Below are 24,353 nucleotides of genomic sequence, written 5' to 3' on the forward strand. Positions count from 1 at the left end.
ACGGTGCGGACGGGTCAGGAGCGTAGAGGCGGCGGCAAAATGGCGGCGCCTGAGGAGCAGGATCTAACTCAGGAGCAGACCGAGAAGCTGCTGCAGTTTCAGGTAGCAGCGAGTTCTCGGTGCAGCAAAGGCCGCCGCGGGATGGGGAGTGGGACCCTAGAGGAGCGCAAAATCATCCTCAGGTTGGGGTTGGGACCATTTTCAGACCCGCTGGCGGCCCCCTCCCCCCCAAACGCCAACTGCCCGGATTTCCCCGGCGCCCAACCTCTGTCGGTACTCAGCCTTCCAGCCACCTCTGCCAGCCAGGCTCGACCACAGTGGGTCAGCTGCCTTAATTTCCCTTAGCGGCACCGGTCCGCAATGCTTGCCAGCCTGATTAACCCGCCAGACCCTCTCCGCCCATCGACTGTTGATGTGCTAAGAGCCTAAAATCCCCTTCGCAGAGTTGGCGTCAGCTCGCGGGTCTGGACCGCCGACCACCATCCCGTGCTATCCACAGACGTTTGCTGAGGGTCTCTTGATTACTAGGTCTCGTGTTGGGGGTTGTAGTGGGGAAGGAAGCGCCCACACACAGACCTGGCACCTGCCCTAGAAATGTGGGAGGACGCCACAGGAGGAAACAATGCAACATTAAGTATCATCGAAGGCTTCTGACTGGATTTGATACCTTCGGCTTTCTCCTGAACTGCTGACTATGCTTGAGAAGGGTGGCAACTGGCAGGACTCGGCCTGTTAGTGGATGTTATGCTTCTGTTTTTGTTTTTGTTTTTGTTTTTAAAGGGGGGTGGTTCCTAAGTACTTAACCAGATGGAGGGTCTGGTTGGACGCTGCCACCGGGGTGGTAACCATGGCATTAGCCATATCCTTAGTTCTTAAATATGTAACTTCAAAATGTCTATTCCCTTGAGGATGTTTTGGAGGTAAACTGAACTTATGGGTGTTACAAGGTATTAAACGGACTTCGTAAACCGTAAAAAGCACCAAAACAGTTGCGGTATTAATAATTACTTTCCAGATAATTTGAAGTTAATAGAGCTCATTTCCTAATAGAAAATGTTCTAAATATTGATTTTTTTTCCAGCAATTTTTATGAAAAGCCTTAGTGCCGGACCCTGCAAGTTAGAATGTCGCCTTCTAAATATATAATGTTGTAAAGACTTGACTAACACTTAGCATGTTTGAACCCACAGCTCTATAGCGTTCATACTGGGACAGGCCCTGTCTCATTGATGGGTATGAATTTTAAGAAGTAGCATCAGTGGGTGTGGCCTGAGACTATAATCTCAGGGGACTCGGAAGATTCTGAGTGTGAAGCTAGCCTTTTCCAAACAAAAAGGGTACAGCTTGCTTAGGTTACACAGCTAGTAAATCGGTGGTGTCCATTTAAAGCATAGCCTACACTTAGCTTTCCCTGGGTTTCTAGTGTCTCTGCTGTGCTTACTGTGTAAGAGTCGGGTGTTCCTATTGTGATGTTTATTTGTCTGTGCATGTGTGTTTAATCAGTGTGTTGGATGTGTATAAGTGGTAAAATTCTGTTATGGGCAGATTCGGCATTTGAGTGGAGTTTACTACATAGTAGAGAAATTGATGGCACCAGATGAGCATTAAAGAATGAATAAACAGACAGCTTTCACTTTGTAGAGCGTTGCTCTCAGGCCTTTATTAACTGGGGCAGACAACACTTTGTAGTTCTTAGGTAAGCCTCCTATGAAGTGAGATGTAAGCAGTAAACTGTGAAGCACTTAGAAGTCCATGAGTGTGAATATGGCAGTGTCTGTGTCTAAGAAGACATCAGAAGAAAAGTGGCTAGCAGATTAGTAACACTGTAGTAAGATTAATTAGACTTGTGTCAAGATTTATGAGGTTGAATATATTGAGAAAAGGCATTTTGTGTTTTTATGTTCTGTAAACAAGCTTGGGGTCAGATTCAGCATCTCAGACTGCCGTTAAATATTGTTTGGCATGTACAAATGTCAAGCATTATAGCACTACACTTCTTTAGAAGACTGTGAAGGGTTAACTGCGGTTCTTTCACACTGAAGAAAACAGGTATGAGAGGTCAGGTAACTCACACACGTTTACAAATCCACATTCCTGAGCATCTTGTTGGCATCCTAATGTTGACGCCAGGGTATGTGACTTGAATAATGGGAGCGCCAGAAAGCTCTCGTGAATCCATGCATTTGACTGTGTGTCTTTGTCTTTGCTATTGAGGTTTAGAGAAAACTTGTTGATGTTGAAGGAAAGATGGTTTAGAAGTTACTATTTGTTACCTCCTATGCCTTAAGAACGATGTTCAATAATTTATAACCTTTGTGCTTAATCTATACAGTTACTTTATAAAGTAAAGATGGTGGTGTGCCTGCTGTGGTATCTGGTGAGGAAACAGATATGTTGACTTATTTGCTAAGGTACTGCAGCCGTTAGTGGGATTCTGGTGGGTCTAGCTCTGGTCTGGATGGCTGAGCTCTTAGCGCATTGCCTTGCAGCTTTGAAGGAGGACTAGGGTTTCAGCAGATGGTGGGCAGGAGAATATTCAAAGCTGAGAAAGAGAGTTGCTCACATATGGAGTGTGGCTCTGTCTGTCGTAATAGAGACTCTGGAGTAAGAAGGTAAACGAGCCAGATTCCAGAGACCTGTCAGTCAATACCGTGCTGACTTGTGTAAGCACAGACAGTCAGGAGAGGTTTAAGTCCAGAGTAACAACACCAGGTTTGGAGTTTGCTTCTCTAGCAATATGGCGTACGTGCTTAGAATCTCCATGGGCATCAGAATAGATGGGGTGGCCCGGCTGGTTCTCAGTGTGTGTCCATATTTAAGTATTACAGTTGAACTAGGCATAGTGGTTCACACCTATGATTCCAGTGCCAGCACTTAAGAGGTTCAATTCAGAGGATTGCTGTAGGTTCAAGGACAACCTGGGCTACAGAGTGAGTTTCAGGTCACCCTACAGGGTGAGACCCTGTCTGAAAAAGCCTAAATAAATGAATTAGTAAAAGTAAAATGTTTCAGGAGATCTGAGATTTCTTGTTTTTTTTTTTTTTTTTTTTTTTTTGGAGCTGGGGACCGAACCCAGGGCCTTGCGCTTCCTAGGCAAGCGCTCTACCACTGAGCTAAATCCCCAACCCCAATTTCTTGTTTCTTTATGTGACATATTTTGGGTTAGAATTCTCTAAGGCATATTTATCGTGTTTCTCAGTCCATTTGATGTTCTAAGCTGCTTTGTACGCCTGTGTCACTCCCATGGCTCTGACTTGCTTTGGAACCAATTGAGTAAAATAATGTAGACATTGTTTTGAGCTATTTCTACTGGAAAATAATAGGTATATAGGTTTAAAGAAGAGCTAATGCCGGTACGTGGAAGATTACTTTTACCGGAGTCAGTGTTCCCAAATTTCCAAATATGTACATTTCTCCAGTGCTTTGGTTCACTGCTTCTGGGCTGGTGGTTTAACACCTGGGAGGAATAGCATGGTCAGAGAGAAAGGAGTAGATGTCCCATGTCCCATGTGAAGAAATGATCTCTTTCTGCTTGCACAGAAATAAGACATTTCCCCCTTTGTTTAATTAAAAAACGTATTGCATTTTATTTACTTAAATTGTGAGGGTATGGGACACACATGTCAGACAGCTTGTGAGAGCAGGTCTGATCCTTCTGAGCACTGAGCCCAGGTCATAGACTTGTCAGAAAGTGTCTTCACCCACTGAGCCATCCTGCCATTCCTGTTTGTTCATGAGGCTTGGTTTCACTGGGTAGCCCATGGAGCCCAGGCTCACCTCTGTGAGCACTCAGGGCTAGAGATGACAGGTACGTACTGCCTGGTTGAAAAAAAAAAAAAAAAAACAAAAACAGATAATGTGGCAAAAAGGGCATGACTCCCATTCTCTTTAAGTTACTTAAGGTAAAGAAAGCCTGCACTCTGAGCTGAAGAAGCAAATTTATGTTATTCTGGGGGTTGGAGTTGTGGTATATGAAATTCTCATTCTCCATTTAAAAAATACCAGAGTGATCTTGATTTCTGATTTCTCTCTTCACCTCATCCTGGCTAAGAAAACTACTAGTGAGTTTTACAGTCTTGGATGATTTTTTTTTTCTTTTTTTCGGAGCTGGGGATCGAACCCAGGGCCTTGCACTTGCTAGGTTGGATGAATTATTATTTTGAGTGTGTGTATAATGGGAACAGTATATTGTCTGATTGACAGTATCCATTTTTTTTTAATTTTCCTTTATAAAAATAAAAACAGGGGTTGGGGATTTAGCTCAGTGGTAGAGCGCTTGCCTAGGAAGCGCAAGGCCCTGGGTTCGGTCCCCAGCTCCGAAAAAAAGAACAAAAAATAAATAAATAAAAAATAAAAAATAAAAACAGGCTGGAGAGATGGCTCAGTGGTTACGAGCACTGACTGTTCTTCCAAAGGTCCTGAGTTCAATTTCCAGCAACCACAGTGGCTCACAACCATCTGTAATGAGATCTGATTCCCTTTTCTGTGTGTCTGAAGACAGCAATGGTGTACTTATATATAATAAATAAATATTAAATAAAGAAAAATCCTATAACTGGACATTGGTGGCTCATACCTTGAATTCCAGCACTTGGGAGGCAGAGGTAGTCAGATCTCTGTATTCAAGACCAGCCGGGGTCTATAGAGTGAGAATTTCAGGACAGCCAGGACTACACAGAAAATGTCTCCAAAATAAAAAACAAAAACATTCTTTTCTTTGACATTTCATATATTTATACAATGTGCCTGTGTTGTTGTTGTTGTTGTTGTTGTTGTTGTTGTTGAGACATGGTCTCTGTGTAGCACTGGCTGTCCTGGTAGACTAGGCTGGCCACAAACTCAGACATCTCCTGCCTCTGCCTCCTGAGTGCTATCAAAGGTGTAGGTCACCTTGCCCAGCCTATGAATTTATCTTGATTATATTCATCCCCAGGTCCTCCAGCACATTCTCTTTCCACTTTCATGCCACCACCAGCAAACCCACCCACCCCCTCTTGGTAACCCACTAAGTTAAGTTATGGCTGCCTGCTGTAGCACCAACATGCTGGCTTGGTTTTGTGCAGTCAGCATCAGTGAGTTCATGGGGGCAAGGACCATGTCGTGTCCAGAAGACAACATTTCATGCACTCTTCCCCTTTCAGCCTTGAACATCCTTTCTACGCCCCCTAATGCAGTGTTGTCTGAGCCTTGTGGGAGGGAGTTGATGGAGGTGTCCTGTTGAGAGTTGAGCATGCAGCAGTCACTTGTTCCCAGCCTTTTGACAGTTCGAGCCTCTGTATTAACTGATGCCCATTGCAGGAGGAAGCCTGGCCAAAGCTGAGAGCAGTAGTATATGGCAGAACACAAATGTTTAGCAGGCATTTGGACAGCATACTGTTTAGCAGTGCACGGCAGTTGGCTTCCTGCTGGAGCCAGTGATCTGCTGAAGCAGGCCTGACAGGTTTACAGTGCCAGGCACGACTTTCCTCCTGTGGAGGAGGTCTCAAGTCAAGTTACAGAGAGGTTGATTACCTTTAAGCAGTCGTGCCTGGAAAGATGGCCTGGTGAGATAAGAGCATTAACTGCTCTTCCAGAGGTCTTGAGTTCTATTCCCAGCAACCACATGATGGCTCACAACCATCTGTAATGAGATCTGATGCTCTCTTCTTTTTTCTTTTTTTTTTTTTTTTTTTTTTTGTTTTTTTTTTTTTTCCTTTTTTTTTTTTTTTTTTTTTTTTTTTTTTTTTTTTTTTTTTTTTTTTTTTTTTTTTCTTTTTTTTTTTTTTTTTTTTTTTTTTTTTTTTTTTTTTTTTTTTTTTTTTTTTTTTTTTTTTTTTTTTCCTTTTTTTTTTTTTTTTTTTTTTTTCGGAGCTGGGGATCGAACCCAGGGCCTTGCGCTTGCTAGGCAAGAGCTCTACCACTGAGCTAAATCCCCAACCCCTGATGCTCTCTTCTGGTGTGTCTGAAGACAGCTATGGTGTACTTATATATAATAAATAAATCTTAAACAAAACAGTCATGCCTCTTGCCTCCGTGGCCGTACCTAACCTGGTGAGTGAGTGAGTAGCACACTGAATTAACTTCTCTCCCAGGCTCCTGCAGAGCATCTTCTGGCGCCATGGAAGCTAGCTAGTAAGGAGGACCAAGTTCTGGTCTCCTTTCTGTGCCCTCTCAGTGTGCTGTGTCTTTAGCAATAGGATCTTAACCATTTAGTTATGGTGGGCAACAAAAAGCAATGTCAGTGGCCTGGGGTGCTGTTGGGGTGGTGGGGCATCAGGGCCTCTTGACTGCTAACATGTAACGTGCTAGGCAGTGACATTTGTTTTCTTCCCTCCTCCTGCCTTTATTTTTTTCCTTTTTTTAAGATATTTTTTATTTTTTGTATATGAATGTTTAATCTGCATGTATGCCTCCTGGTACCCAGGAAGCCAGAAGAGGGTAGCAGGTGTCCTGGAGCTGGAGCTGTGGTGTGGGTGCTGGGAATCTAACCCAAGTCCTCTGAGAGAGCACGCTTAACCACTGAACTCTCTCTCTGGTACCTACGATTTTTTTTTTTTTAATATTTATTATATACACTGTAGCTATCTTCAGACACAGCAGAAGAGGGCATCAGATCCCATTACAGATGGTTGTGAGCCATCATGTGGTTGCTGGGATTTGAACTCAAGACCTCTGGAAGAGCAGTCAGTGCTCTTAACCACTGAGCCATCTCTCCAGCCCAAGACTTTTCATTTAATAACTAATCTGTCTTCCAGGAGAAACATTGGTCACTCACAGGTTTTCTGTGTTCAAACTACCTTTTCTTTTCATACATTTTTTTCTTTTATATCTGACTATCTATATGTGCGTGTGCACGTTTGCATGGCTATATGAACATGAGTGTAAGTAACCACAGAAAGTGTTGGGTCCCCTGGAACTGGAGTTCCAGGCGGTTGTGAGCTGCCTGATGTGGTCGCTGAGAACTGAATTTTGAGCTCAACAAGAACAGTCTACGATCCTAACTGTAGAACCATACGATCCTAACTGTGGAATCATCTCTTCTGTCCCCGCCTCCACACCCCATTAAATGGTTTTAGCTAGTTTATAAACTAGTGAGTTCCCACAAGGGTTTTCATACACCTTAGTTTCTTAACCCACATCCACCCACCTTATCTCCCCATTTTCTAAAGTTTTGGGACAGGTGTCACACATAGTCCCGACTGTCTTTGAACTCAAAATTCTGCCTCTGACGTAGAGAGCTGGGGTTATAGGCCTGCCCCAACACAATTGTTGGTTGGTTTTGTTTGCTTTTGTTTCTGAGACAGGTCTTACTGTGTAGTCTTCTCTGGCACCAAGCTTGCCTTGAGTATATAGATGCCTGCCTGCTGCCTGCCTGCCTCCTGCCTGCCTGCCTGCCTGCCTGCCTGCCTGCTGCCTGCCTACTTTCTCCTGCCTGCCTGCCTGCTGCCTGCTTACTGTCTCCTGCCTGCCTGCCTGCCTGCTGCCTTCCTCCCCTCCTCGCCTGCCCGCCTTCCTGCCTGCCCTGCCTGCCTGCCTGCCTGCCTACTGTCTCCTGCCTGCCTGCCTCCTGTCCTGCCTGCCTGTCTCCTGCCTGCCTGCCTGCCTGCCTCCTGTCCTGCCTCACTGTCTCCCTGCTGCCTGCCTGCCTGCCTGCCTGCTGTCTCCCTTGCCTGCCTCCTGCCTGCCTGCCTGCCTGCCTGCCTCCTGCCTCCTGTCCGCCTACTGTCTCCTGCCTGCCTGTCTGTCTGCCTGCCTTTACTTATGTTTACTTAAAACAAAACAGAACCTACCAAGTAATACATGGAATATCCCAGGCAATGTGTCACTAAGTCGAACAAGTAACTGAGTCACTTTACTCTCTCATCCAAGTTTCAGGTTGTGTATCCTGTACTTTTTTCTTCTGTCTGTACAGATGCATAATTTCAAAGTTTCTTGCCTTAATCCTCACCTCCTGGAGTATAAGAGATAGTCTCCATTTTCTGAGGTCTAGTTTTTAGCTTTGGTTTTTTAAAATGTTATTTCTGATCTTGTGCACTTTTTTTTTTTTTTTTTTTTAAGATTTTATTTAGTTATTATAGATGAGTACATTGTAGCTGTCTTCAGACACGCCAGAAGAGGGCATCAGATCCCATTACAGATGGTTGTGAGCCACCATGTGGTTGCTGGGATTTGAACTCAAGACCTCCGGAAGAGCAGTCAGTGCTCTTAACCGCTGAGCCATCTCTCCAGCCCGTGCACTTTTATTTTATGTGTATGCATACTCAGATGCATGTCTGAATCGTGTGCATTTATAACTGGGGTAATGGATACTTGACCATGTCAGTATCTGTAAGAAGGCCATGTCAGGTCTTCTGTAAGAACAGTGCTTTTAAACAATGAAGCACCTTTCCAGCCCTATTTGCTCATCTCTCCCTATGTATCTGTGCGTGCATGTGTGTGCTTTCCTTTTCATATGTGTGGTGTGCATGTGTGTGCTTTCCTTTTCATATGGGTGGTGTGCATGTGGAAGGTCTGAAGTTGGTATGGGGTCACCGACAGTTGCTGTTCCACTGCATTCATTGTTGCAGGGTCTCACTGGAACCTAGAGCTCAGTGAGGTGGCTGCCTCTCTTAGCTCGCTTGCTCTGGGAATCTTTGTCTGTGCCTTCTGGGGCTAGAATTACAAGTGGCCTCTGTACCCACCTGGTATTTATGTGGGTTTCTGGGGATCCACACTTCAGTCTTCACTTGTGTGGTGCTTCACTTGTGCTTTAACTGTGGCATTATCCCCCCCCCCACCCCAAGTATAGTTCCAATACACTCACTTATTTCCTCTCTTTTTAAGCTTTAGTATTACTATAATAGCCAACATCTGTATGGAGGTCACAAGATAACTTTTCTCTCCTCCCTTACATGGGTTTTCACGGACTGAGCATCTGGCTTGTGAATTAGGAATGCCAGCCCACTGAACTATCTCAAAAACTTAAGTATTTATGCTTTTACAAGTTCAGTTGTTCTTGGGCAAAGATGGTGTGGAGGTAGAACCCAGGGCCTCGTGCATGGTGACAAGTTCCTTTCACGGAACTGCTGCCCACTCTTTGAGTTGGACTGTAACCACAGCCACTTAACGTTTGTTTGCACTGGAACCATTGTGTGTTGATGCTTGTCATAAAAATTTAGTTAAACATTATGAATGAGTAAAATACTTAAAAATCTGTTTTGTCCGTATGAAATTAACTCTTTTGAAAAGGCTGGTACAGGGACAAGTCACTTGGGGGGAAATTGGTATTGAGTTAGTTGTAGGCAAGATAACCAAATGACTTTGAGGAAAGTGACTGAGGTAAGGGATTATATACTTCCTGTTTGACAGATTTTTTTTTTCTTTTTTTTTGGAGCTGGGTACCGAACCCAGGGCCTTGCGCTTGCTAGGCAAGCGCTCTACCACTGAGCTAAATCCCCAACCCTTGACAGATGTTTAAGGCTGCATTTTCCTTAAAAGAAATCTATAGGGGTTGGGGATTTGGCTCAGTGGTAGAGCGCTTGCCTAGGAAGTGCAAGGTCCTGGGTTCGATCCTCAGCCCCGGGGGGGAAAAAAGAAAGAAATCTAACATGCTTTTGCTAGAAAAATCCAAGAATGCCAGTGGGCTCGTTCCTGTTTATCCAGGATCACTGCCTGAATGTCCTCTTGTTAAGGTGACTGACTCCCTCAGTGGACTCTGGGGTAACTGACTTGGCCGTAGTTCCCATCCTCACTGAGCAAGAGAGTGTCTTTCTCTTACAGGGACATGTGTGTGCTTGAGCATCAGCAGTGTGTGAGTGCCTGCCTGTGTGTGCTTGAGCATCAGCAGTGTGTGAGTGCCTGCCTGTGTGTGCTTGAGCATCAGCAGTGTGTGAGTGCCTGCCTGTGAAGACCGGTTCTGGACTAAGGCTGCCCGATGTGAGGTCTGCCCTCTCCGGTTACTGACTTTCCGCTCTGGGCAAGTTATCCTTTCATTTATCTCTGTGGACCAACCTCACTGTTGGTACATTCTGTTCCCCTACGACAGAGTACCCAAGGCTGGACAATTTATAAAGAACAAAGATTTGTTTCTTACAGTTCCAGGGTCCATGGAGTCCAAGTTTGAAAGGCCTGTATACCAGACTGACAGTGGTGTCTCATGCCTTTAATCCCAGCACACAGGAGGCAGTGAGTTCAAGGCTAGTCTGGTCTACAGGTTCTAGGACATCCAAGGCTACACAGAGAGATTCTTTCTCAAAGCAAACAACAACAACAACACAAAGAGCCTGTGTACTGTGTTACTCCATGGCGTACGATGAGAGGGTAAGAGAAAGGAAACACGTGCCTGTGATCCCAGGAAGACAAGGCAAGAAGATGAATTCAAGGACAGCCCGGGCTACTTGAAGACCGAGTCGGCTTTCGGTGTACAGTAGAGACCCAGGATGTTAGAGATGGCAGTACCATGGGACGTCTGCCAAGGAAGATGCAGGAGAGTGGGGATGGCCCCAGAGAGGGTTTGTGTGTTGCAGCTGTGGAACTAGAGAGGGAGCTCTGTCTAGGCCCTCTGGAGCCCAGGCCAAGAGACCCAGATCCCAGACACAGAGATGCAGGATTTGTTTGGACCTTGCATTTGGCCTAATTTTTGTTATGCCACCAATTTTCCTTTTTCAGATGGATTTTTTCTATATCACTGAATATTGGATGTATGTAGCTTTTATTTTTATTTATTTTTTATTATACAGACACTTAAGCGATTGCCTAGTATCTCAGAGTAGAATTTGTATACTTGGTTTTTGAACAATGCTAAAACTTTTAAGATTTGTAAAATTGTTTTGTTTTTCAAGACAGAGTTTTTCTGTGTAGCACCAGCAATTCTAGAACTCACTTTGTAGACCAGGATGGCTTTGAACTCACAGAGATCCACTTGTCTCTACCTTCAGAGTCCTGGGTTAAAGTCATGCATCACTGTTCCTGGCTGTTTGGAGGACTTTTACACATGAATTAAGTTCGTTTTGTAATTTTAAAATTGCTTTATGTGTATGGGTATTTTGCCTGCATTGTATGTCTGTGTGCCACCTGTGTACTATGTCCTTGGAAAACAGAAGAAGGTATGTATTGGAGCCTCAAACTAGAGTTGCATGTGATTGAGGGCTGCCGTGTGGGTGCTGGTCCTCCACAGAGCAGTCAGGGTTTGACTGCCCAGCCCTCTCTCTAGCTCCCTATCTGCATTTTGATTAGAGGCAAACATGAAACTTTGGGGATTGAGGTGGAATGTTATTACTTACATATCGTGTTTAGTTATCAAGGTGACAAGGAATGGACTTGTGAATGTTGTTCTTTGTTAACACTTTGACTAGATCTGGAGTCACCTAGGAAACAGACCTTTAAAATGTGTCCATGAGGCCCTTTCCAGAGATTCAGCTAAGAAGGAAAGGCTTGTAGGATGGGCCCCAGACTGAGTAAAAGGAGAAAAGATCAGCCGAGCATCAGAGCTCGGCTTCTCTTGACTGCAGGTGCAGGGTGACTTTGTTGTCATGTTGGGCTGTGTCTCCTAGAACCATGAGCCATGTATAAACCCACCCCTCCCTTGGTTTTTGTCTGATATTTGGTCACAGTAACAAGAAGGCAGTAACCAACACAAAGATTTCCCTGATAGATTTAAATCCTCCTTGAGGATTGAACGTGTTTGTGCCTAAATGTTGTTATTTTGGAACTGGAGAGACAGCCCAGTGGTTAGGAGCACTCATGCCTTCCAGAGACTCTGGGTTTAATTCCAGCACCCATAAGTTCACAACCCTAGTCCCTGGGGATCTGAAACCCTCTTCCTGCCCTGGTAGGCATTACATAGACATGGTGCACAGAGAGAGATGCTTGCAAAACACCTGTATTTGTTTTCAAAGATTCACTCATTTATTTTATGTATATGAGAACACTGTCACTGTCCCCAGACACACCAGAAGAAGGCATCAGATCCCATTACAGATGGTTGTGAGCCATCATATGGTTGCTGGGAATTGAACTCAGAACCCTGGGAAGAGCAGCCAGTGCTCTCAACCCCTGAACCATCTCTCCAACCCAAACCTGTACTTTTAAAAATAAAGACTTTGGGCTGGAGAGATGGCTCAGTGGTTAAGAACCCTGACTGCTCTTCCAGAGGTCCTGAGTTCAATTCCCAGCAGCCACATGGTGACTCACAACCATCGGTAAAGAGATCTGATGCCCTCTTCTGGTGTTATCTGAAGACAGCTACAGTGTACTTATATATAATAAATAAATAAATCTTTAAAAATAAAGACTTTAAAAGTTTTTTTCCAATTCATGTTTTTTTTTCCATTTAAATATTTAGAACCTTATTTTGAAACATATAGAAGCAAATCTTCCCAGAGGGGAGAGGCTGAAAGATGGGGAGGCGAGGTGGCTTCTTTCTTGGATTGATTCTTAGCAGAAGACTCGCCTCTAGAGGTTGGCCAGGGTCACAGTGCTTCTACTGTCCATTGCAGGGAAGTGCCTCAGGTGGCAGGACACTGGAGTAGGGCCGGGTGAAAGGTGATCTTATTTGACCTTTCTCCCAGAAATTTAACTGTGGACTTGACTTTGCACGCTCAGGCTCATTCACAGCATTTCACAAATATCTTCATAACATGCCTTCGTCATTGTCAAAGCCACTGAGATGTGAGAAAGCTGAACCTGAGGAAGATGGCTCACAATTACTGACTTAGTAAATGGGAGTGGAAAAGTGGTTGGAGGTATTGAGGACTCTGGTGTCCCCCTAACCTCTAACAAGTCATTCCCTTATCCCACCTGTTTGTAATTGGTTGATAAGACACAGGTCTGGGTTCATTTGTGGGGAAATCTCGTACATGCCAAGCAAATACTCTGAGCGATGTCCTTGGTGTTCACATAGTGTTTTGAAGCAGGTTAAACATTTGCCTAGGAGACACTTGGGTTGGTGAAATACTGAGTATGTAAGAAGCCTCAGTGTGAATACATACGGCTCTCTCTTGGTTGGTATAAGGCATTTAGTTTAACATGAAAAGGGCTAATAGTGATTTCCAATCTGATTCTAAATAAAACTTCATCAAGGGTTTGGGGTTTTAACAGTGATTTTGTTGTCTGTTTTGAGGCACAATCTTACTGTATAGCAATGGCTGGTCTTGAACTCAGAGACCCACCTGCTTCTGCCTGTGTAGGAATTAAAGGTTTATGTCAGTACCACCCAGCCAAATTACCATATTTTCTTCTTTTTTTAAGATTTTTAAAAATTTATGTATGTGAGTACACTGTCTCTCTCTTCAGACACACCAGAAGAGGGCATCGGATCCCATTACAGATGGTTGTGAGCCACCAAGTGTTTGCTGGGAATTGAACTCAGGACCTCTGGAAGAGCAGCCAGTGCTCTTAACTGCTGAGCCATCTCTCCAGCCCTACCATATTTTCAGTAAACATTTAAATTTTCTGAATTAAGAATTGGGAGCTTGTTTTCGAACATGAGTTTATCAAACAATAGGAGGCCTTGCCTCATGAGAGAGCCTGGACTTCGGAGGTGGTTCTCGATTTTACTCTTAACCCCGCCTCCCCGTTATCAAGTGCAATTGGCCCAGCAGATAACCTTTGGCTACTTGGTTTCTCATTGTTGAAAATGGTTACCTACTGTAGGTGCTTAGGAAGTGGGAATTACTGCTATTTACTTTGGGAGATCAGAATTTAAATGTAAACAACAAAGGTTTTCTATAAGAGCTTTAGTTACAGGTCATCACTTTCTGAATGAATTTTAAATTCCATTTTCTCCTGCGTAAGCATAGCTGTGTTTGTTTGGTGGGACGGAGAGAGCAAAGGTTGACTGCTTTTTACCAAGGTTTACTCTGGGAATAACATAAAATATAAGGCTCAGCAAGCCAATGGGAGCACAAAGCACTTAGCTGGCCACTGAGCGAGCGTGTTAGCATAAAAACACTTGAGATGTGGAAAGCCAGCTGAGTATACCCATCCATATCCAAATAATTTGTTAAAACATCTGGTTAAATTGTTACACTCCCAGCCTGTTGTGATTTCCTCTTTGAATTATACTCTCCTAAGAGCTAGATCAGGAATCATAATCAATATTTGTTTCCCAGGTGATTGGCACCCCTTCACTGACTAGACGAAATTAGGACAGAGTTGAATAGGAAGGGAAGCAGTTCCCACACTCTCCCAATGTCCTTCTACGTAGTACTTGTGACTGACTGAAATTCAGTCAGATTTTGGGCCCCAACAATAAATATCACCCTTCTCTCTCTAATGCTATCATCAGTTATACTTTTGTGTAAATTACTGTATTTGAATGCAGCTCCTAAGTCATTGGGAGGCCAATCCATGGAAAGGGATAATGTCAGAGAGAGTAAGGAAGTGTGACATGCTCAGAAGGGCCTGCCTGAGGGGGTGGGCATGGCAGCATGTGCTGACATTTGATTTATGGCAAGATAGGTCTGTGGGAGAAGGAGCCATAGTTATGAAGCCGACCTTTATTCCTGTTTCTACAGTGTTCCATTCAGTCACATCAGATGTCAGCAGGTCTGCATATGAGCCAGGTTACTCTAGAGAGCAAAGCAGCTAGGAAATCACAGATTTCGCTTTTATCATTCACCGATTCATTTATACTCAAATCAGTGTTTTTTTTTTTTTTTTTTAACTCATGGTGGGCATGATGGTAATATATATTTTTAAGATTTATTTATTTTATTTATATCGTACACTGTTGCTCTTTAGGTTGTCCTGTGACCTGCTCCATAGTTATACGAGTGCACCTATGTGCACACATGCACACCTACTTATATGTCAGTAGAGAGAATGAGAATATGAGAAAGAAGTAAGAATCCTTAATTTTCTAGTTTAGTTGTTTAGTTTTTTGATTAGTGTTTAGTTTAGGTTTTTAGTCTTTTGAGATAGGGTTTTTCTGTACAGCCCTGGCTGTTCTGGAATTCACTGTAGACCAGGCTGGCCTTGAACTCAGAGATCTACTTGCCTCTACACTACTGGGGTTATAGTGTGTGCCACACAGGCTGAGTCATTCATTTTCTAGTATATCTAAGGCGTTAGTTACACTGGCAGGGATGCTAGGGATGTACTGAGCCTGTGTGAGGCCCTGCACTCAACCCAACAGTAAAGAAATTGCTTCAGAAAACAGAAAACATAGGCTGGAGTTGGAGAAATGGTTCAGTAGTTAAGAATGCAGTATGATGGCTTCTTGATGCTCCTACCCTGTGATGTCCGCCACCGCAGACTGTACCCTCTAACTGGGGGCCAGAATGTCTGTCTTTCTTTTTTTTTTGGTTCTTTTTTTTTTTCGGAGCTGGGGACCTTGCCCCAGGGCCTTGCGCTTCCTAGGCAAGCGCTCTACCACTGAGCTAAATCCCCAACCCCCTTTTTTTTTTTTTTTTTTTTTTTTTTTTTTTTATTTATTTTTTTTTAAGATTTATCTATTTATTTTATGTACAGCATTCTGCCTGCATATGTGACTGCATGCCAGAAGAGGGCATGGGATCCCATTACAGATGGTTGTGAGCCACCATGTGGTTGCTGGGAATTGAACTCGGGACCTCTGGAAGAGCAGTCAGTGCTCTTAACCGCTGACCTATCCCTCCAGCCCCAGAATGTCTTTCTTAAGTTGCATGATGGTAAACTTTTTCTGCTGAGATAATACAGGTGGCATCAAAGCCAATGGGATCCATTCTAGAACTCTTCCACCCAGGCATTAGAAAGTACTTGTTGGCACTAAGTGGGAGCAAGGTAGCTTTTCACTTGCACTGGAAGCAGCAGGAATCGTTTTCCTGAAGACTCTGTGCTGCCTTTGGTAGTAGCTATCACAGTTCGAAACTGCATATTCCTAAGCAGGGGGCGAGAAGTTCATCGGGGTTGTGGTTCTCAACCTTCCTAATGTGCGACCTTTAGTACAGCTTCACGGTGACACCAACCTTAACATTTTTCCATTCTTCATAACTATGAATTTGCTACGTGTACATTTGCTACAATGTAAACTATACATTTACAATATAAATGTCTGTTTTCTGACTGCCTTAGGCAGCCCCTGTGAATGGGTCATTCATTTGTGACAGGGTCTCAGTGTAGCTGAAACTGCCCGCCTTTGCCTCCTGAGTGCTGGAACGCGGCGTCGGCCACCACTCCCTGTGCCGTAGCATTGCTTCAATACTTAAGACTTGGAAATGGCCTCAAAATCTGTGTAAACTGTTAGGGTTATCTCAAGTACTTGATATACTAAGAGATACAAAAGTATATTTAGGAGAGGCTCTCACAGAGAGAAAATTTTGAATGTTTGAGAGAATAAGACAGTTGTTTCCTAAGCCAGGAAACAATGTACCAGAAAAGTCCTACAAAAATCAAAAGGGCAGCACAGAGAAAACCCTGTCTCAAAAAACACCAAAAATAAAAGACAGATTTCATTTGTGTGTTCACATAAATGTATCTATCATACTTATCATCATCATCATTGCCTTTTCTGAAGAAGGTTTTACTATGTAGACCATGCTGGCTCTGAACTCACAGAGATCTACCTGCCTCTGCCTCCAGATTGTTGGGATTAAAGATGTGCACTACTATTTCTGGCTTGTATATATACTTTTTAAAGAGGTTTTTTTTTTTTTTAAAGATTTGTTTTGTGTATATAAGTACACTGTAGCTGTCTTCAGACACACCAGCAGAGGGCATTGGATCCCATTGCCGATGGCTGTGAACCACCATGTGGTTGCTGGAAATTGAACTCAGAACCTTGGGTAGAGCAGTCAGTGCTCTTTCTTGACTGCTGAGCCATCTCTCCAGTCCTAAAGATTATTTTTTTTAATTATATGTATATGCATATGAGTATAGGTGTTCATGGAGGACAGAGACACTGAATCTACTGGAAGCTGGGGTTGCAGGTGATTGCCACCTTATGTGGGTGCTGGGAATTGAACTCATGTCCTTTGCAAGAGCAGTACACACTCCTCCCGTTGAGCTATTGCTTCAGCCCAAGAGGGATAAATATGTATATTTTAAGATGTATTTTATTTGTGTGCATGCACGCACGCGTGTGCATGTGCATGCTCGTGTGAGTGTGTGAGTGATGGGCTCTCATCATATAGCCCAGGCTGTCCTTGGATTTGAAACCTTCCTCTGTCAAAGTGCTGGGATAACAGAAATAACCTCCTAGGCCAATGAAGTTGTTTTATAGCATTTCAGACATTTCACCGCTTTTACTAATAGTGGTGAGGAGAAGGCTCAGTTGGTTCAAGTGCCTCCGGCATAAGCATGAGGTCTGAGTTCAGATGGCACCTGTAACCGAAGCACAAGTGCAGCCTAGCAAGGATATGAGCTCCGACTCACAGAGACTTCTGGGAAATAGGGATGGTGGGCGCCTTTAATACCAGCACTGGGAAGGCAGCCTGATCTACAGAGGGAGTTCAGGACAGGCAAGGCAACACAGAGAAACCAATCTTGAAAAAACAAAAAGCAATAAGGTGGAAGGGACTAGAGGGGTGGGTTAGAGGTTAAAAAAAACTTGCTCTCTAAGAGGGCCCAAGTTAGATTCCCAGCACCCACATGGTGACTCCAGTTTAGGGGATCCAACACACACTTCTGGCCTGTGAGGGCATGGTTGTACTGTGTTGCACAAAATGCGTGCAAGACACTCACTCTCCCTCCCTCCCTCCTTCCCTCCCCCCTCCCCCCCCCCTCCCCCTCCCTCTCCAAAAGGTTTGGAAAGGTTATCTAGTCCAGATTACACATTGTATGTAAAGAAAACTAAATTCCAGAGTTGAATGTCTTGTCCTTGGGTAGAGTATACAAAGGAGGTAGGAAACTGTTTTATCAGCTAAGGTAAATTACTCTGTCCCTGTGTTTGCCAGAGGTGACCTTAACGCATTTCCATATAATGTGCACAATTAAGCATTTGTTGAATGGAAGGTCCATGAATGGGGAGACATGTGACTTTGTACTGTGTTAAGGGCCAAGGACTTTGTGAGGAACTTGTGGCATGTGATGTGTATGTGAATTGTTCCATTTGCTGGGTGTTGGACACCTGCGGGGAAACTGTGGGGAAGGAGGTGAGAAAGCCATTTATGCTCACTGTAGACGATCACTTTATAGCGCTCCATGTTTGCATAGGTTCTAGGTCTTGTCAAGGCCGGCACCTTACTAACTGGGTTATTTCCCCAGTGTTTCATGCAGCCGATGATGACCTTCTCCTTACACCTCCCAGTTGCTGATATATGCATGTGCTGCCATACCTGGTCTGTGTGGTGCAGGAGATGGAACCCAAGGCTTTATGCACGCTAAACTAGACAAGCGCCTTAGCAGCTGAGCTCCAGCAGCCTGTAGTAACATTATACCTCACCTTCCTTTCAGGATCTGACTGGCATAGACTCCATGGAGCAGTGTCGCCTTGCCTTGGAACAGCATAACTGGAACATGGAGGTATGGGCTTCCACTCCTCTCACACTTAAAGTCCTGCTGCTGCAGGACGCCCCCTACACACACATGGGAGAGGGGGACTGATTTCAGAATTCTGGCTTCTTTGTGTTTGAAGTACGTATAGGACGATGAAGTAGAGAATTGCGTTGATGAAGTTCCTCTCCACCCTTGTGTATCCTTAGCATCATGCTCTTGCTGCCCTGCCTCTTGTGCTCAGTATCGCCCCCTGCTGGCTGCCCTGGGCTAGTGTCCTAGAGTGTCCTAGAGCAGAAGCCCCGTGAAAACAGGAGTTTCATTTCAGTTTTGCTAATTGCTCCCAGCATATATTTAGATTGGTTGTTTTTGTTGTTGTTTTTTCAAGACAGGTTTTTTTTTTTGTTTTTTTGTTTTTGTATGTGTATAGCGGTGACTGTCCTAGAGCTAGCTCAGATACAGACAGACAGACAGACAGACACACACACACACACACACACACACACACACACTTAAAACTTATTTTTTCGGGCTGGAGAGATGGCTCAGTGGTTAAGAGCACAGGACTGCTCTTCCAGAGGTCCTGAGTTCAATTCCCAGCAACCACATGGTGGCTCACAACCATCTGTAATGAGATCCGATGCCCTCTTCTGGTGTGTCTGAAGACAGCTACAGTGTACTTATATATAATAAATAAACCTTAAAAAAAAATTTAAAAAAAAAACAACTTATTTTTTCCTTCAACATATAGTTCAGTTTATTTATTCTTTTAATATTAAATATCTTTTCATTTTACTTCATTTCTGTTCGCTCTTTAATAATTTCTGTTGACATCATAAATCTATAAGTACATTTTAAATTAAATTTTTTCAAACAAAAACAAATATACTTGGGGAAGGGATAAACTAGGTATGGTGACACATACCTGTAATTCTAGCACTTGGGAGGCTAAGGCAGGAAGATTAGGGGTTCATAGCAAAGCCCTGTCTGAAAGAAAGGGAGGTGGACGGATGGATGGACAGACAGATGGGCGAGCAGATGAAGGAAGATAAGGAGAACGAGCATGTGCCTACCTATCAGCGCCTAACCCTGAAGTGCTCAGCTGATGTGGCTAAGGAGACCCGGTTGTCTCTTACTGCTTGCTCGTCCTCCCTCCCTCCCGTTTCCTTCTTTCTAGGGTAACCATGTTGACAGGTATGTGTCCACCAAACACTGGATGTTTATATTTTGTGAGGTAGATGTTTGTATCCATTGTTTTAGTCCTTATTTAGTGAGATTACTTTGCATAGCTTAAACGTGGCTAGAAAGATTCCCTAGCCATAATACATTGTCTTTTCCCAATTATAGAAACAAAATATGCCTATATAAGTTGAAACACAGAGTTCTTACACTTTCCAGAGATAAGCACAGTTGCTTTAGTTGTGTCCTTCCAGACTTTCTCTGTATGTGACTATTTCACCTTCTACCCCGTGGGTCCTGAGGATCAAACTGAGGTGTTCAAGGTCGGCAGCAAGCTCTGTTACCTACAGGCATAGTTAGAGTTTCTATTGCACTGCTAATAGACCTGCCCAGGGCGGCATCACGCACAAGGCCCTCCCATGTCAATCACTAATCAAGAAAATACACCACAGACTTGCCTTCAGGCCAGTCTTATGTGGGCATTTTGTCAGTTCCCTGTTTCTAGATGACAAAAACCTAATTAGGATACCTGCTGAGCCAACTTGTCAGCCCTGAACGGTTTTTCTTTTCCCACAGAGTCTGATTTGACTGCCTGGAATTAGTCAAACCATATAGGCTAGGTTTAGTTACTAGGTTTAGAAGACGGGGTTGGGGATTTAGTTCAGCGGTAGAGCACTTGCCTAGCAAACGCAAGGCCCTGGGTTCGGTCCCCAGCTCCGAAAAAAAATAGAGAAAAAAAAAAAAAGACATCCAGCCCTCCCTTCTGACACAAGTGCAAGTTCAGACGAAGTACATCACCCCCTCAGGCTTACTAGTTCCCTACAGCACACTGAAGACCGTTAAGTTTGCTAGGATACTACTGTAGGTTAAAGCCAGCTAAGAGACATGAGACAGGGTATCAAAGGCGTCCCAGATAGGCAGTTTGTACACCTGTCTCCTGCAGGGTCAGGCACATGAGTGACCACGTGCACAGACTGCTGACACAAGACACAGCTGAGCTGGTGTCCAGAGTGGCTTGGGGTTTGGGGTTTTGTTGTTAGTTTTTGTTTGTTGTGTTGGTCTTCATTATTTAGGCATGGTTGATAGGATTGGCTGCCTATATGGTTGACAGATACTATTACCAAAGTCTCCACCATAAACTATGTCCCAGGTATTTCTGGCATTGTCACATTTCCCCTAACACTACAAGTAGATCATGGAAAAGGGGAAGCCAGGCATCTCTTTGGGTATGGCCAATTTTGTCACAAAACTAGGACAGAAATTAGAATTTAGAGAGACAGTGAAGGTTTTTTTCCCCTGGTGATTTTGTTTTGTTCTGTTTTTGAGACACTTTCAAGCCAAGGGTAGACTCGAACTTCCTGCGTAGCTCAAGATAACCACAAATGTGTTTGGCCCCTCTACCTCCTCTGTGTTCTGAGTTCTGGGATTAAAGCAGTGATTTTTCTGCCTTGTATATTCAAGCACTCAACTGAGCTGCATTCCAGCCCTGAATGTTCAGATTTTCAAATTAAGTTAACTGTACCTCAAATTCCTCCCACTTTGAAGAGTTCCTTCTCACTTTTTTTTTTCTCAAAGATTTATTTATTTATTGTTTGTGAGTACACTGTCGCTGTCTTCAGACACACCAGAAGAGGCATCAGATCCCATTACAGATGGTTGTGAGCCACCATGTGGTTGCTGGGAATTGAACTCAGGACCTCTGGAAGAGCAGTCAGTGCTCTTAACCACTGAGCCATCTCTCAGCCCCCTTCTCACTTTTTTTCTTAACAAATAATACGTATTTTTTTTTAATGTTTTCAGATTAATTTTAAGCCCTAAATTTCCTTCATTTTGCACAAACTTAACTTAGGCTCTTTCTGGGCTGCAGAGATGTATTTAGACTCCATCCTCCTTGTCAAAGCTGACTGTCCAATACCAACAATCAGCACTGCCCACTGCACAGCATTGCCTCTGCTGTTCATACCGTCTCCTGTGCACCACTTTTCCTGGGCTTCTATGGTAAAGCACATTAATTTTAGCTATTCTGGATAACATATACTAACAATGTGCTTGCTGTGTAAGTGTGGTTTCAAGACAAGTTCGCTGTTCTCCTCTAAAGTGTGAGACTCCCATTGCCCCACAGTACAGCAGGAGAAAGGTCTCTGGGTGTGGACTCATCATGTACTCTGTCACGTGATACTCATCCTGTTTTGAGGCATGAAGTAGTTTCCTTGTGGGTTTATTTGAGCATCACTGAAGTTCTGCCGTTGTGGTTTTTTTCCCTCACAGGCTGCCGTCCAGGACAGACTGAATGAGCAAGAGGGTGTACCAAGTGTTTTCAATCCACCTCCATCTCGACCCCTACAGGTTAATACAGCTGACCACAGGATCTACAGCTACGTTGTCTCAAGACCACAACCAAGGGCAAGTGTTGTAGCTAGAATAGCCTCTTTTCATGATTTCATCCATTTAGTTTTGTTAGTTGTGTATGATGGAGCAACACAAGTGTTCACAGTCTCACCCTGATAGCTGTGGGCCCTTGGAGGACTTAATGGGTTCGTTCATTTACTTAGTTTTTTAATGAACTGCTATAGGAACTATTTTCTGTTCTTCACTGAGGAAGTGTTTTCTGTACCTCATTTTGAGCAGCTTGCTTTTGAAATGTCTACTGCAGGCTGAGTAAGGCTGCTTCCGAGCATATTTGTGACCCACATGTGTACATGAGCCACGGGAGCCTGAAGAGGGCCCTGCATCCCTGGGAACCGGACATAGGCTGCTCTGAGCAAGTGTGAGGGTGCTGGGAACCAAACCCGGGTCCTTTGTAAGAGCAGGAAGTGCTCTTGACTGCTGAGCCGTCTCTCCAGCCTCCCTCCCCTTGTTGTGTGTGTTTTGTTTTGTTTGGAGACATGATCTTACTCTGTAGCCCAGGCTGGACTGGACAGGCTGCCTCATACCTTGGACATTCCTCCTGTCTCAGCCTTAGCAGGGTTGCTGCGTGAACTACCTCCATAGCTGGCAACCTCCCACCATTAAGTCAAATCTGATAAGTTCTTTGTGACCTACCTGAGTTTTCTTGATTTTAGCTACTTTTAAGGAAGTGCTTAGACTCTGTGGGAGTTCTGTGCCACTGTTTTGAAATTGGTCCTGAAGTAAAGATGCGGTTCACTTACATTTCTGGGGTGGACTAGGTACCTGCTGCTGTGGTGTGTAGAGGTTAAGAGCTCACTGCTCCTCAGCGTCTCCTTCCCTCTCCCTTCCCTTTCATTGTCTTTCCCCTTCCCTTCCTCTGCTCCTCCTTCCTTTTCTCTCCTGCACTGTCTCCCCCTCCTTCAGAGTCATCTTTCATTCATTTTAGTTTTTGTGTTGCTTGGAGGGCAGAGGACAACTTGAAGAGTCAGCTCTCGCCTTTCTCTCTCCTTTACCATGTGGGTCAGATTCAGGTCAGCAGGCCTGGCCCAGGCTTGGCCTCCAGCTGTCGATCCACTCTGTCAGCCCCACTTTGTTTCTCTCTGAGGCAGGATCTCACTGTGTAGCCCAGACTGTCGTCTTAAAGTTCCTATTTACAACCTGATTCTCATGATCTAGTTAAGGAAATTAGATACATAGCTGATTGTGAACTCCAAAGGATTTAGTGGAGCTTTTCTTATCTTTGAATGATGACACCTCTTACACATGCATTAAGAATTTTTTTTTTAGGGTTGGGGATTTAGCTCCGAAAAAAAAAACACAAGAATTTTTTTTTTTATAAAGTTAAGCACTTTATTTAATCCTAGAGCAATTACAATGACTCCATTATCACATTTTTTCATTTGTGTATATGGAGTACTTAATGTTTCAAAAATTCCTTGAGAGCCGACAGAGTAGTGCATGCCTCTGGTCCTAGCTGTTGGGAGGCTGAGATGGGAGGGTCTCTAGTTCAAGGACTGCCGCTGCTCTGTCATGAGACACTGTCTCGGAGAAAAAAGATTGACTATTGAGATGGCTCAGCAGTCAAGAGCACTGGCTGCTCCTGCAGAGGACCTGGCTTAGATCCCCAGCACCCACATGGCAGCTCACAGCCATCTGTAGCTCCCGCCCCAGGGAATCCGGTGCCCTCTTCAGCCTCCGCAAGCACCATGCACACATAGTACTCAGACATCATGCTGGCAGCACACCCATATACACAAAATTAAATTAAGAACAAGCAGACAAGCAAACAGAAAAGAGTGCTGAGGCAGGAGGATCTGAGGCCAGCCTAGGCCACACAGTGCAGCTGGCCCCAGAGACTGTGGGCTTCCTCACATGCGTTGTGTAGAGGGTGATCTGGCACGGTCTTCAGTAGAGGCCCTGAACTCCAGGGCTACTAAGCCTTATTGTTCATTGCTTTTAATGTCTTCCCGGAGCTTTTGCTGTCACTTTTGCTAGTTAAGATGCCACAGCAAAGCTAGCACAGACTTCCTTCACAATTTTATGAAAGAAGATTGTTGTTACTAAAGATCTTAGCAACCTTGTCATAGGACTCCTTAAGTCTGACCTTTCTCTCAACAGGATCACTGTGGTTTCCCTTTGTCATGTCAGTTCTAGCATGGCCACTTTGGGGTGTTTGGTTGTTTTGAGACAGGCTCCCGCTATGTAGCCCTACCTACTCTTGGACATGCTGTAGTTCAGGCTGCCTCAGACTCACAGAGATCACCAACTTCTGCGTCTTCACTGCAGGCATTCAAGTGTGAACCATCATACCTGGCAGGGTCCATTCTTTAAGTACAACAAGGATTACTTGAACACAAGCAGCACCCTGGACACTGCAAACCAGGGTGGCTCCTAAGAGACTGAGGGGCCACTGTCCC

At 44.2% G+C, this 24,353-nt stretch overlaps 1 protein-coding gene across 2 annotated transcripts in view; it reads left to right on the forward strand.

Moving 5' to 3' along the window:
* Positions 1-24,353, forward strand: part of Faf2 (Fas associated factor family member 2) — a 42,931-nt gene continuing 18,578 nt past the window's right edge. Inside the window, exons 1-3 of one of the 2 annotated variants that reach the window (XM_032884273.1) lie at positions 1-102; positions 18,331-18,399; positions 21,817-21,951. In XM_032884273.1, coding sequence (XP_032740164.1) covers positions 40-102; positions 18,331-18,399; positions 21,817-21,951 — 267 coding nt within the window. In that variant the 5' untranslated portion in view covers positions 1-39. The remainder of the gene's footprint in view (positions 103-18,330; positions 18,400-21,816; positions 21,952-24,353) is intronic. The other variant, XM_032884274.1, reaches the window with a different exon arrangement.

Source organism: Rattus rattus, chromosome 14 (genome assembly GCF_011064425.1).
Source record: "Rattus rattus isolate New Zealand chromosome 14, Rrattus_CSIRO_v1, whole genome shotgun sequence".
Taxonomy (NCBI): domain Eukaryota; kingdom Metazoa; phylum Chordata; class Mammalia; order Rodentia; family Muridae; genus Rattus; species Rattus rattus.